The sequence below is a fragment of the Rhineura floridana genome, chromosome 10, assembly GCF_030035675.1.
Source record: "Rhineura floridana isolate rRhiFlo1 chromosome 10, rRhiFlo1.hap2, whole genome shotgun sequence".
Classification (NCBI taxonomy): Eukaryota; Metazoa; Chordata; class Lepidosauria; order Squamata; family Rhineuridae; genus Rhineura; species Rhineura floridana.
This window is the reverse complement of record NC_084489.1, coordinates 51,255,798-51,269,023: the sequence shown is the minus strand read 5'-3', so window position 1 is coordinate 51,269,023 and position 13,226 is coordinate 51,255,798. Positions and strand designations below refer to the sequence as shown.

Sequence of the window (13,226 nt, the reverse complement as noted above, 5' to 3'; positions counted from 1 at the left end):
GTAGCCATTGATAGCTTTAACCTCCTGGACTGGCTCCATGGAATGGAATTGGGGGCACCGTGTTATAGTGGTTCCAGTCCTACCTACAGGACCAAGTCCAGACAGTAGTGTTGGGTGATTTTTTTTGTCCCCCTGGCAGTTGTGATATGGGGTGCCACAAGGTACCATCGTATCCCCAATGCTATTTAATATCTATATGAAGCCACTGGGAGCAGTCATTAGGAGTTTGGGGGCAAGGTGTCACCAGTATGCTGATAACACCCAGCTGTACTTCTACATAACATCCGAATCAGGAGAGGCTGTGCGGGCCTTGGACCGGTGCCCGGATGCACTGGTGGGATGGATGAAGGAAAATAAGCTGAGCTTGAATCCTGGCAAGATGGAGGTACTGTGCGTGAGTGGTTCCCATGTCCAAGAAATTGGCCAACTGCCTGCCTTGGACGGGGCTGCATGCCCCCTAAAGGAGGAGGTATGCCTTCTGCGGGTGCTTCTGCATCCAGCTCTGTTACTGGAGGCCCAAGTAATCTCAGTGGCTAGAAGTGCTTTTTATCAGCTGCACCTGGTGAGACAACTATGTCCATTCCCGGACTGGGAGAGCTTTGCCACAGTAGTTCAGGTACTGGTGACTTCAAGACTGGATTACTGCAATGTAATCTGTGTGGGGCTTCCTTTGCATTTGACCTGGAAACTGCAATTAGTGGAGAATGCTGCTGCCAGACTGCTGATGGAGGTGAGACCGTGTCAGCATATAACACCTCTGCTCAGAGATTTGCACTGGTTGCTAGTAAATAAAGCCCTTGACAGTTTGGGACCAGTTTACTTGCGAGACCGCCTTATCCCATATGTGCCCACTCAAGCACTTCACTCTGCGGAACAGGCACTGTTACAGATGCAACATAATGCTTGTTCTGCACTTGTAAGAAATAATTCTTTTTGTGTGGCAGCACCTACACTTTGGAACTCCCTGACTATTGACATCAGGCAGGCACCTTCTCTGTATTCCTTTCAGTGCCTGCTTAAAACCTTTCTGTTTAGGCAAGCCTTTCCAAACATAGAAGTTGATCTGTATTAATCTGTTTAACTAGTAGCTGTTTTAATTGTTTTAAATATGTTTTAATTACTCGTTTTTAACTGTTTTATTGATAATTTTAATGTTTTTCTTGTAAGCAGCTTAGAGGTCTTTATATTCAAGCAGCATATACATTTTGTTAAATAAAAATAAATCCTCCATGAGTTTGTCTAATCCTCTCTTAAAGATGGTGGCTTCACTGCCTCTCTTGGCAGCAAATTCCATAGTTCAACTGTGTGTTGTGTGAAGAACTTTATTTTGTTCAACATTCAGTTTCATTGGATGTCCATGAGTTCTCATGTTATAAGAGAGAGCTCCAATACTTCCAGAGCTCCATACTGCTCAAAGTAGAGTGTGATTCTATCCCACCTCTTTTTTTCAAGCAGCCTTCATTGACCCTGGCCTAGCTACCCCACTTCCTTTTTAATCCCTGGAAAACCTTTCCAATCCCCAGTGTGTAAGGCAGGGCTGAGGGCCTGTGGCCTTCTAGATGACCCCGTCATCTCTGACCATTGGTTGCTGGGACTGGTAAATAAATAAACAAGCTATTGCATGCATGTACATGCAGCTTTCTTGCAAGGAGCTCAAGGTGGCATATGTATTTCTCCTCATTTTATCCTCATAACATGTGAGGCATGTAGACTGAGAGAGAGTGATTGGTCCAAGGTAAACTTCATGGATGAGTAGGGATTTGAACCCTGGTTTCCTAGGTCATAGTCCTCTCTCCACTACTGACCTGGTGTTAGCAGCGGTGACTGGTGGCTCAATGTTAGTGAAACAGTAGAATGTGCTCTGGGTTTTAGTTGGAACTTTCAAGAAGCTATCCAAGGTGCTGAAAGTTTAGACTAAAACCTGGAGTGGATTCCACTGCCCTAGTGGCATTTTTTATTTTTTTATTTAATTTAATTTATATACCGCCCTAAGCCCAAGGGCTCTCTGGGCGGTGTACATAACAATAAAACAATCAGAAAATATATAAATACAATAATACAATGGAATCAAACCAAACAGATGTAAACAAAAATCAAAACAGCAGCAAAATACATCAATAAATATTAATAGTATACATTAAAATGCCTGGGAATATAAAAAGGTTTTCACCTGGCACCGAAAAGATAGCAGCTTCTGTGCCAGGCGCACCTCATCAGAGGAACCATTCCACAGTTCGGGGGCCACAACTGAAAAGGCCCTATTTCTAGTCACCACCCTCCGAGCTTCTTGATGGGATGGTACTTGGAGGAGGGCCTTAGATGTTGAGCGCAGTGTACGGGTAGTTTCATATTGGGAGACGCGCTCCACCAGGTATTGCGGTCCCATGCCGTGTAAGGGTTTATAGTCAAAACCAGCACTTTGAATTTAGCCCGGAAACAAATAGGAAGCCAGTGCAGACGGGCCAGAACAGGTGTTATATGAGCGGACCTTCTGGTCCGCGTCAACAATCTGGCCGCTGCATTCTGGACTAACTGTAGTTTCCGAACTGTCTTCAAGGGCAGCCCAACGTAGAGCGCATTGCAGTAGTCCAATCTAGAAGTTACCAGAGCATGAACGACTGAGGCGAGGTCGTCACTGTCCAGATAGGAACGTAGCTGGGCTCGAAGATGGTAGAAAGCATTCCGTGCCACTGAGGCTACCTGAGCCTCAAGAGACAGGGAAGGGTCGAAAAGAACTCCCAAGCTACGAACCTGTTCTTTCACGGGGAGTGTAACCCCATCCAGAACAGGGTGAACATCCACCATCTGGGCAGAGAAGGCACTCACTAACAGCGTCTCGGTCTTGTCTTCAGTCTGTTAGCTCCCATCCAATCCATTATCGCGGCCAGGCAACGGTTTAGTACGTTAACAGCCTCACCTGAGGAAGATGAAAAGGAGAAATAAAGTTGTGTGTCATCAGCGTACTGATGACAGCGCACTCCAAAACTCCTGATGACCGCACCCAGCGGCTTCATATAGATGTTAAAAAGCATGGGGGACAGTACCGATCCCTGTGGGACTCCACAATGGAGAGTCCAGGGTGTCGAGCAGTGTTCCCCAAGCACTATCTTCTGTTGACGACCCACCAAGTAGGAGCGGAGCCAATGGCAAGCATTACCCCCAACTCCCAACTCCATGAGTCTTCCCAGAAGGAATGGTCGAATGGTCGATGGTATCAAAAGCAGCTGAGAGATCAAGGAGAATCAACAGGGTCACACTCCCCCTGTCCCTCTCCCGACAAAGGTCATCATACAGGGCGACCAAGGCTGTTTCGGTACCAAACCCAGGCCTAAAACCGGATTGAAACGGATCGAGATAATCAGTGTCATCCAAGAGCCCCTGGAGCTGGCCGGCCACCACCCGTTCCAGAACCTTGCCCAGCATGGAGCTACCAGCTACCTCTGGGTGTAAGAACTGGTTGTAGCCATCCATTATTGAGAGAAAGTCATTAAGGGGTCAGTTCAAAGCCCTGGCTAGCAGCTGTGAGACTTGATGGAGTGGTGTAGCCACTGGCATGTCCACAGCCCCACTGCTCAGGCCAGCCAGGGCGGAAGATAGGGGAGCAAGGAAGAATGCCTATGTGATGCACATGTTCCAGGCTGGAACAGCAAAGAGGTCTGGATTGGGCCTGCTGCTGTCAAATGATGGCAGCAGAAATCAACACAGGACCCAGAGGATCCTATGCCAGCCCAGCCCCAGCCCTGAAGTGCTCCATTTCAGGGGCTTCCACTGGCTACCACCAGTAGGGATGCTATCAGTAGTAGCTTTCATCCACCATTTGGGTGGGCATATTGGGGCCCTCCCCAATAGGGTGTCCCTGTTGATGGTGGAGCTCTCCTGACCCCGGAGGCCAGCAGAGACATGCGGAACTGGGCAGAGGGACCCCTCTGCTCCATGTCAATCACCTCCAGCATGACAGATCAGAGGTTTGGATAGCTCTGCCCATACATTTTCAGAAGCAAGCTTCATGATCAAAGTTTCAGTATAGGTGCATCTTTGAGACACTGAAATGTGGCTCAGTGGTATTGAAGTGGCTGTGGCATTCTCTGTAAGTCTCAGTGGTAGAGCATCTGCTTTGCATGTAGAAGTTCTCAGATTCAATCCCTGGCATCTCCAGGCAGGGCTGGGAAAGACTCCTGTCTGAAACCCTGGAGAGCCTCTGCCCATCAGTGTAGACAGTACTGAGTGCTCTCTGACTCAGAGGCAGCTTCCTGTGTTTCTATGTTCTTGTGTTTAGTGGCTTGCCTTTTCCCCTTATTAATGGGCTTCCACCAGATGGCTAAAGCCTCCCTGGTTAGGAAGGCTTTTGGGATATGAATGGTTTTAAGATGCCACACTGAATTTTTTTTATCTCTGGAGAATGTTTACTTTTTGAACGGCTGCCTTTTATCTTTTTGAATTCTGCTGCTTATTGTAATTTGGGTTTTATTTGTTTTTAAGTTATTGTTATTATTAGCTGCCTTGAGCTTTTTAAATGCAAACGTGGGCCTGCATCTAATGTAACATGTAGTTTGGTTTATAGAAGACACAGCCATTTTTAATCTTTTTTACGACAAAATTGCCTGCCCATAGCTCCGGAACATAGACAAGACAGTAAATGGGTTGAACAATGAGCCGCAACTGTATTAATTTACTAATAAGATCTGTGCAATGTTTTTCACTGGGTAAAGCCAACTAGAGATGGTACCTCCTGTGGCTTATTGTATGCTGATAACCTCAGTCTGGTTCCCAAGAGTCAGATCAGTGATATAACCAGTCCTTACTCATCCCTGCCCACACATCTTATGTAGTGGAGGCCCTGTCAGCAGCATCAGTCCTTGATCTGTGGCCAATGGTTAGGGAGGATTGGAGTTGTAGTTCAACAACATCTCAATGGCATCACATTGGCTATACATGCCTTATGACGCTTTCAGGCCCATGGGAGGCTCTTTTCTCCAGGTCCCTCGGACTGGTACACCACGAGAAGTTGTTTGGGAGTAATAATTCTTTCACCATTCCAATGCCTCAGAATGTTCACTAACATCCACTATAATTCTTCAGCCTCAGCATACCCACAATGAACTTGCCAGCTGCAGCCTGGCTAGTTGTCATTTTATATGAGAAAGTCTTAGGCTAGATGAAAACAATTTTGATCCCAACCGATGCAACAATGCCGAGCAGACAAAACAAACAAAAGACCTTCCCATCCTGCAGGCAATTTAGGATGGGAAGCAAAAATTCCTGCTTGGCATCAGTGGTAGCTCGCTCATCCTAAACTGCTCGCAGTCTGATGGTGAGATGGGTATGGACACAAATGCAGCTTGCATGCCTTGCCCTCATTGACTGAGCCTCTTCCTTGTGTTCCATTTCTTCTAAGAGGTGGAACCTGAGACAACTTAGGTTCGAATGAATCCCTGCAAACTACAGTAAGTGCAATTGAAGGCTCTTCCTTTACACTCCAAGCAAAGTGAGCTCTTTTATCTCACCTCATCCTTCAGATCAGTAAAACCAAAGTTGTTTTATGGACCCAAATCTATTCATCTCGCCATCTTAGTTTGTACAGCACCTATCTACATTACTATACAGTATAGAAGGACTATATTTTTACACGATTGCATCCTCATTTTCAGTCGTCTTTGAAAGTTCTTTTTAAAATTCTCCAAGAAATGACAATACACACACATACACGAACACAAAATCACATTATCACCCTATGTGATTTTTGTTGGGCATTCGCAATGTGATTTTTGTTGCGTATTTAGTATAACAACACCAAATGCAATTAAAAACAGTTAACAAAACTCATATATAATATTATATAATATTTCATATATAATATTATAATATCAACAAAATATCAGCAATTGAGAGGAAAACAAGAAACACTCATCAATTACAACAAATCATTAAATGATAAATAACCAAAACAAGATCAGCTAATACAATACATAAATGCCATAGACTATGCAAAATTGTCAATTGAGCAGATAGGAAGCATTTTCCCCCTTGTTCTGTAGGATTTGTTTATCTACAGTAGGAATGGAAGGAGCTATCAATTTAGGTTCTTTTAGTTTCTCATTTTTCAAATCTTAAATTCAGTTCTCTACATTTCTGCAGAAGTTTGTATTTTTAAAAAAAAGCACTCATGAAAATTCTTTAGCATTTTAGTGCGAATTTCTCCTAATAAACACATATTTGCATGCAGTTTTGACTAAGGAACACATTTTTGCAAGCAATTTCTCCTAATATATGCATTTTTGTAAACATTGGTTGGTTGGAGAACTGCATCACAAAATTCGGATGTGTGAATTTCAAAGGATGGCTGTGTTTTGGTGCTCATATTGTTTCAGAAAGTGCAAATTTGATAAATCCAGCTTTAAATGCAAACTGAATCAAATTTCTCCCCCATCCCTAATCGACGGGGGGGCTATGTTACCCAGACATCTCTCCTCTTGATGAGCTTAGAATTTTTGTTCCATAAATTCAGGATCAAAACAATTTTGAGTTGGAACTGCGGATATCAGTGATCCTCTGCCAGTTCTATTTCTGCTGCATTGCCCAGAGCGTAGTTTGCCTCACTGCAGGCAAACCATGAGCTGTAACCAAGGTTTGTTCTTGGTTTATCACTCATGGTTTGTCTGGGGGAGACAAACCATGAGCCTGGGTTTAAATGTAACACTAAGCCAACCCATGGCTTAGGCCTGGATAGTGCAGCAGAAGCAGGGCCAGGAGAGAAGTGCAGTAGTTTTGGGAAGTCACACATTAGCTTGTTTGCACTTACCCATGGTTTGGCTTAGCCTTAAATTGGGCCAGTGTTTAAGCATCTACTTCCTGAGTTTCTTGTCATAGGCTCCATGCCACAATGTGGTACTCTTCAGTTGGACTCAACTCTCATCATCCCTGATCATTGACTATGCTGGCTGGGGCTGATGGAAGTTGAAGTCCAACAACAACAACATTGGCAACGCCTGTTCTTTGCCAGCCAGTTTTTATGCATCCCCTCCTAAAAGAAAGAACATTTATTAGTTAATAAACTGAACTTACACTTGTTGTTGTTGTTGTTGGTCTGCCTTCAAGTCGATCCCAACTTATGGCGACCCTACGAATAGGGTTTTCTTGGTAAGTGGTATTCAGGGGTGGTTTACCATTGCCTTCCTCTGAGGCTGAGAGGCAGTGACTGGCCCAAGGTCACCCAGTGAGCTTCATGGCTGTGTGGGGATTTGAAGCCTGGTCTCCCAGGTCGTAGTCCAGCACTCTAACCACTACACCTATAACATTTTTAATCATTATCTTCTTGAGTAGCTAAGACTCCAGCCTCAAAGTTTGGAAGGAAGAATCTTTGGGTCACAGTTGTAATTCTGAAGTTTTATGTCAGGGAAGGCAATGTTGGTATTAATTCTGTCTCTTCCCTAATTACAAAACTCATTACCTCTGTACTTTATTGGTCTTATATTTTTGCAGTAATTGCTTTCACACGTCATTGACTGCTGTTATGCCATTTCTGAATGATGGCAAATGCCAACGTTTTTCACTGATCATATTCAGTTCGACTAGACTTTCAGCCTCCTAAGTTTGTAACACAATCCAGTACGTTAAATACAGCACAGCATGAGCCCTGTTCAGGCATTCTATATCTGTGGCTACCAAATGCATGAAGGGGCTAATGAGAATGAGTGGACCAGCTCTGTCCCTAGATGCCATTGCACATGCCTACCATCCCCCCAGCAGATGTGTGATTGGCTTCAGTCTGAAGGGGATCTGCATGCATATGTGAGGATAGGGAACATGGTTAATCTGGGATCCCATCCCCATGGCGAGAGGCCTACTCTGGACACACCGGATATATGAATGATATTGCTTTTACAGTGTTTTACAATAAATGTGCATTTGTTTTTAATTTTGTCCATGTGATTTCCCTGAAGATCACACTTACGCTGTGAAGGTATTGCATCTTCCCAGCACCCAGAACATAGGGTCGTCTCCAACTACATTCTGTTCAGAGTAGACTCATTAAAAATAATCAATTGAAGTTAATCATTTCTATTAATTTCAGTGGGTCTACTCTGAGTATGACTAATGTTGGATACAACCCATGCTATTTGGATAATGTGATGCTTCCCAGTATGTCTGTGGTCAATGTTTTGTTGGAGACCTTTGTACCTGGCAGCAAATACCCAGACTGGATCAAGACCTCAGCTTTTACTTGCTAGTATGAATATGTAGAATGTTTCTGTTCTAATCATTCTTAAATCATTTGTCTGCAGTTGTGTCCTTTGTTAAAGAACACAGAAAACAGTGAAATTAAAGTGGTGCATATGTGTGAATGTAACATATCATTTCATGACAGTTACAGATACTGAGATCTTTGGTATCAGATGTGAACAGATCAAGACCCTCGTCAACATTTTTTAAGACCAACAGACAAGGCAAAATGAACTCTTCCACTCACTGTGCTGAAAATGAAAAACAGCTGTGGGTTGGCATGCTTTTGGTCATGATGACTGTAACTTTGAAGTGTTATTTTATTGTTGTTGTTGTAGTTGTTGAGAGATCTCTGTGAATTGTACTCCTTTCTCCCTGATTCAATTGTCCTTTACATTACATTACAAATCTTTGTGAACTCAGCTGTGGGAAGATTTAACCAAGGTCTTCACCGTATGTTTTCAGTGCTTGCAAAATTGCAGTTAGTATGAAAACATAGGGTATAGACTATGGTATAGAACGGGTTTGAGAAATCTTTTTGGGAGTCAATTTTGGCAAGTGGGTGGGACAATCCACCTGTCAATCATGTGATGTCACAATCCTTCACACCTGTGCTGGGTTCCCAAGCTTGGGAACAACAGCGCAAGAGATGTTGGCAGCCCTATGCTTTACAATCTTCCCCGTGCTTCTCATTTTCATCCCCAACGTTGGAGGAAAAAAGGAGATGTATGGGGTGGCTCACAAAGAGCTCTGCAAGCCCCCCCCCCACATAGAAACTTTCCACCTCTGATGTCAGAGATGGAAATGAGCCACACAAGATGGCTTCAAAAAGTAGAACTGGGAGGGAGAAGCGGTTTCCAGTCAATGGAAATGGCTTCCTCCTCCATGAGTAAGGCATGCGCCTCCCACCCATCAGCTATGGGTGGTTGGCAGTGCACCTTGCTCTGGCAAAGGAACAATCAGGAGCCCACTTTAAGCTCCCAAATATTCCTTTAAAGCCCTACCCTTCACCTTCCCACACGTGATGTGTCTAGGGTGGTTGGGTGTGGCTCCCCCTAAATGGCCATGTGGACCAAAGGGAGAGGCCTGGTGTGCCACGTTTGTCCCATGGGTCAGAGGTTCCTCACCCCTGGAACAGCATCTATACCCTATCAGTGGCAGCTGGTGGCACTTTGACAGTTCATACTAAAACCCAGAATGGATTCCACTGCTCCATTGTCACGGGGCCACCACCCATCACTGTATCCTTTTGTTTTTGTTTTTGTAGTATCTAAAAAGTCTATACTGGAGGTAGCCAACCTCATACCCTCTAGATGGTGTGGATTTCAGCTCCCATCAACCCCAGCAGCATGGCCAGTGATCGGGGATGATGGAATGGTGATTGTAGTCCAAAAGAACGAGAGTATATCACATTAGCTATAGATATAACTGAGACTTACAATACACATGACAGCCACAGGCACCCATAAAAATAGATACTTGCATAATCTTCACCCATGGAAGTAATAACATCAAAGTAGATATTGCCACTACACGGGCCAGCATATTTCTCTCACCAGTGGGCAAGCATAGCTTAAGCCCACACCTAAAGAGTTCCACATCAGGAATGCAATGATTTGCAGACTTATGCTCTGCCATTTCTTTTTGCACAAAGTGTCTGGGTCCCAATGTAATGTATGCTGAAAATATTGTTGACCCATTTCCTAAATCTGAGCTTAATCTAAGAAAATGGTGTAAAAAAACCCCCACCAAATAACAAGGCATCACAAAATATAAGCAATGCTTTTTCTATCCAAAATAATTGCTAAATCCAACAAGTCGAAACCAGGCGTAAGTCAAGTAGACCCATTAAAATCAGTGGGAATTAAGTTAGTCATGACTATTTTAAGTCCCATTGATTTCAGTTGGGTCTACTACCCTGAGTATGACAAAAACTAGATCCAGCCTAATATAACTATCATTGTGACTGAGTCAGGCATAAATGTTTAAATCAATGTACCTATCTTTGCAACTACGTTAGGCCCAAATGCAATCAGAAACATCTTGCTATCAAATTTTTGCGCTACTAGTAAAGTGCTGTTTTGTTTTGTGTTTAGAAAATTTGCGTGATATAAGAAGTCACAAAAAGTTCTTAAATTTGAAATCCATTCCCTCCCTTCCACACACACTTTGTCTTCATTGCTTCTCCTTAAAAGCCTGGCTCTCTCCCCCCCCGCCCCACCCTCTTTCATATTAAAGCAATGGGATTAAATAGACTCAGTAATTATGAAAAGTAAAGCGCATTCTGTAAGACAATAACAGTGCTGTGAAAGTGTTTCTATATTCATCTCAAAAGATTTCTCAGAATGTGTGGAACGTTCATTTTAAAATAAATTAACGAGATTATTGCATTTTGCTGGAGATGATGGCCTTATTCAGCGTAGATTTAAAGTAAGTGCAATGCGGCACCTTAGTAAGATGAGGCTGGCTGACATGACATGTATTTATATTATTTATAAAAATTTATAGATTGCTTTTTACTCCCAAACTGGTCCCAAAGCAGATTACAGCAAGATTTTTTTTAAAAAAAATCACAATAAAAGACAGTAACATCTCAAACATTAAAACCAATATTGTTGTTGTTATATGCCTTCAAGTCGATTATGATTTATGGCGACCCTATGAATCAGTGACCTCCATCTGTTATAAACTATCCTGTTCAGATCTTGTAAGTTCAGGTCTGTGGCTTCCTTTAGGGAATCAATCTCTCTCTTGTTTGGTCTTCCTCTTTTTCTACTCCCTTCTGTTTTTCACAGCATTATTGTCTTTTCTAGTGAATCATGTCTTCTCATTATGTGTCCAAAGTATGATAACCTCAGTTTCATCGTTTTAGCTTCTAGTGATAGTTCTGGTTTAATTTGTTCTAACACCCAATTATTTGTCTTTTTCACGGTCCATGGTATCCGCAAAGCTCTCCTCCAACACCACATTTCAAATGAATTGATTTTTCTCTTATCTGCTTTTTTCACTGTCCAACTTTCACATCCATACATAGAGATCGGGAATACCATGGTCTGAATGATCCTGACTTTAGTGTTCAGTGATGCATCTTTGCATTTTAGGACCTTTTCTAGTTTTCTCATAGCTGCCCTCCCCAGTCCTAGCCTTCTTCTAATTTCTTGACTGTTGTCTCCATTTTGGATAATGACTGTGCCAAGGTATTGATAATCCTTGACAAGTTCAATGTCCTCATTGTCAGCTTTAAAGTTACATAAATCTTCTGTTGTCATTACTTTAGTCTTCTTGACGTTCAGCTGTAGTCCTGCTTTTGTGCTTTCCTCTTTAACTTTCAACAGCATTTGTTTCAGATAATTACTGGTTTCTGCTAGTAGTATGGTATTGTCTGAATATCTTAAATTATTGATATTTCTCCCTCCAATTTTCGCACCTTCTTCATCTTGGTCCAATCCTGCTTTCCATATGATATGTTCTGCATATAGATTAAACAAATAGGGTGATAAAATACATCTGTCTCACACCCTTTCCGATTGGGAACCAATTGGTTTCTCCATATTCTGTCCTTACAGTAGCATCTTGTCCAGAGTATAGGTTGCACATCAGGACAATGAGATGCTCTGGCACCCCTATTTCTTTTAAAGGATTCCACAGTTTTTCATGATCTACACAATCAAAGGCTTTGCTGTAATCTATAAAGCACAGGGTGATTTTCTTCTGAAATTCCTTGGTCCATTCCATCATCCAACGTATGTTTGCGATATGATCTCTGGTACCTCTTCCTCTTCAAAATCCAGCTTGGACATCTGACACTTCTTGCTCCATATATGGTAAAGAGCCTCTGTTGTAGAATCTCGAGCATTACTTTACTTGTATGGCATATTAAGGCAATAGTTTGATAATTACTACATTCCCTGGGATCCTCTTTCTTTGGAATCAGGATATATATTAAACTCTTCCAGTCTGTGGGCCATTGTTAGTTTTCCATATTTGTTGACAAATATTTGTCAAAATTTGGACAGATTTAATTTCAGTAACTTGTAACTCTATTTGTTTGCCATCTGTTCCTGGTGATTTGTTTCTTCCAAGTATTTTAAGAGCAGCTTTCACCTCACATTCTAAAATTTCTGTTTCTTCATCATACAGTTCCTCTGTGAATTAATCTGTCATCCTGGCATCTCTTTTATAGAGTTCTTCAGTGTATTGCTTCCATCTTCCTTTTATATCACCTTGGTTAGTCAGTGTGTTCCCCTGTTAATTATTCAACACACTTACTTTTGGTTTAAATTTCCCTTTGATTTCTCTAATCTTTTGGAGTAGGGCTCTTGTTCTACCTTTTTTGTTGTCCTCTTCTGTTTCTATACAATAACTATTGTAACAGTTCTCTTTGTCCTTACGTACTAGTCGCTGTATTGTTGCATTTAGGGTTCTGACTGTGTTTCTGTCTCCTCTTGCTTTTGCTTTCCTTCTTTCTTTAACCATTTTAAGAGTTTCTTCAGTCATCCATTGAGGTCTTTCTCACTTTTTAACTAGAGGTATTGTCTTTTTGCATTCTTCCCTGATAATGTCTCTGACTTCACTCCATAGTTCTTCTGGTTCTCTGGCAACTAAGTTTAAAGCCTCAAATCTGTTCCTTATTTGATCTTTATATTCTTCTGGGATGTTATTTAAATTTTATTTTGGCATTATGATTGCTTTGTTGTCTTCTCTAGCTTTACTCTGATTTTTGATACAACCAGTTCATGACCTGTACTGCAGTCTGCTCCTTGTCTTGTTTTCGCAGAAAGTATGGAACTTCTCCATCTTCTGCTACCAATTATATAATCAGTTCAATTCCTATATTGACCATTTGGTGATGTTCATGGTGACAGTCGTCTTTTCGGTTGCTCAAAAAATGTTTGCAAGAAACACATTATTGGCTCCACAGAATTCGATGGCTTTCTCCTGCTTCATTTCTATCTCCTAAGCCCCATTTCCCCATAATTTCTAGTTCTTCTCCGTTTCCTACTTTT

The 13,226-nt window shown here is 42.2% G+C and overlaps 1 protein-coding gene across 1 annotated transcript in view; it reads left to right on the top strand.

Annotated features, from left to right (window-relative positions):
* Positions 1–9,678, top strand: part of SDHAF3 (succinate dehydrogenase complex assembly factor 3) — a 57,562-nt gene extending 47,884 nt beyond the window's left edge. The window contains exon 3 of the mRNA XM_061587122.1: positions 8,366–9,678. Within this exon, the coding sequence (XP_061443106.1) occupies positions 8,366–8,578 (213 nt within the window). The 3' untranslated portion in view covers positions 8,579–9,678. The remainder of the gene's footprint in view (positions 1–8,365) is intronic.
* The last annotated feature ends 3,548 nt before the right edge of the window (positions 9,679–13,226 follow it).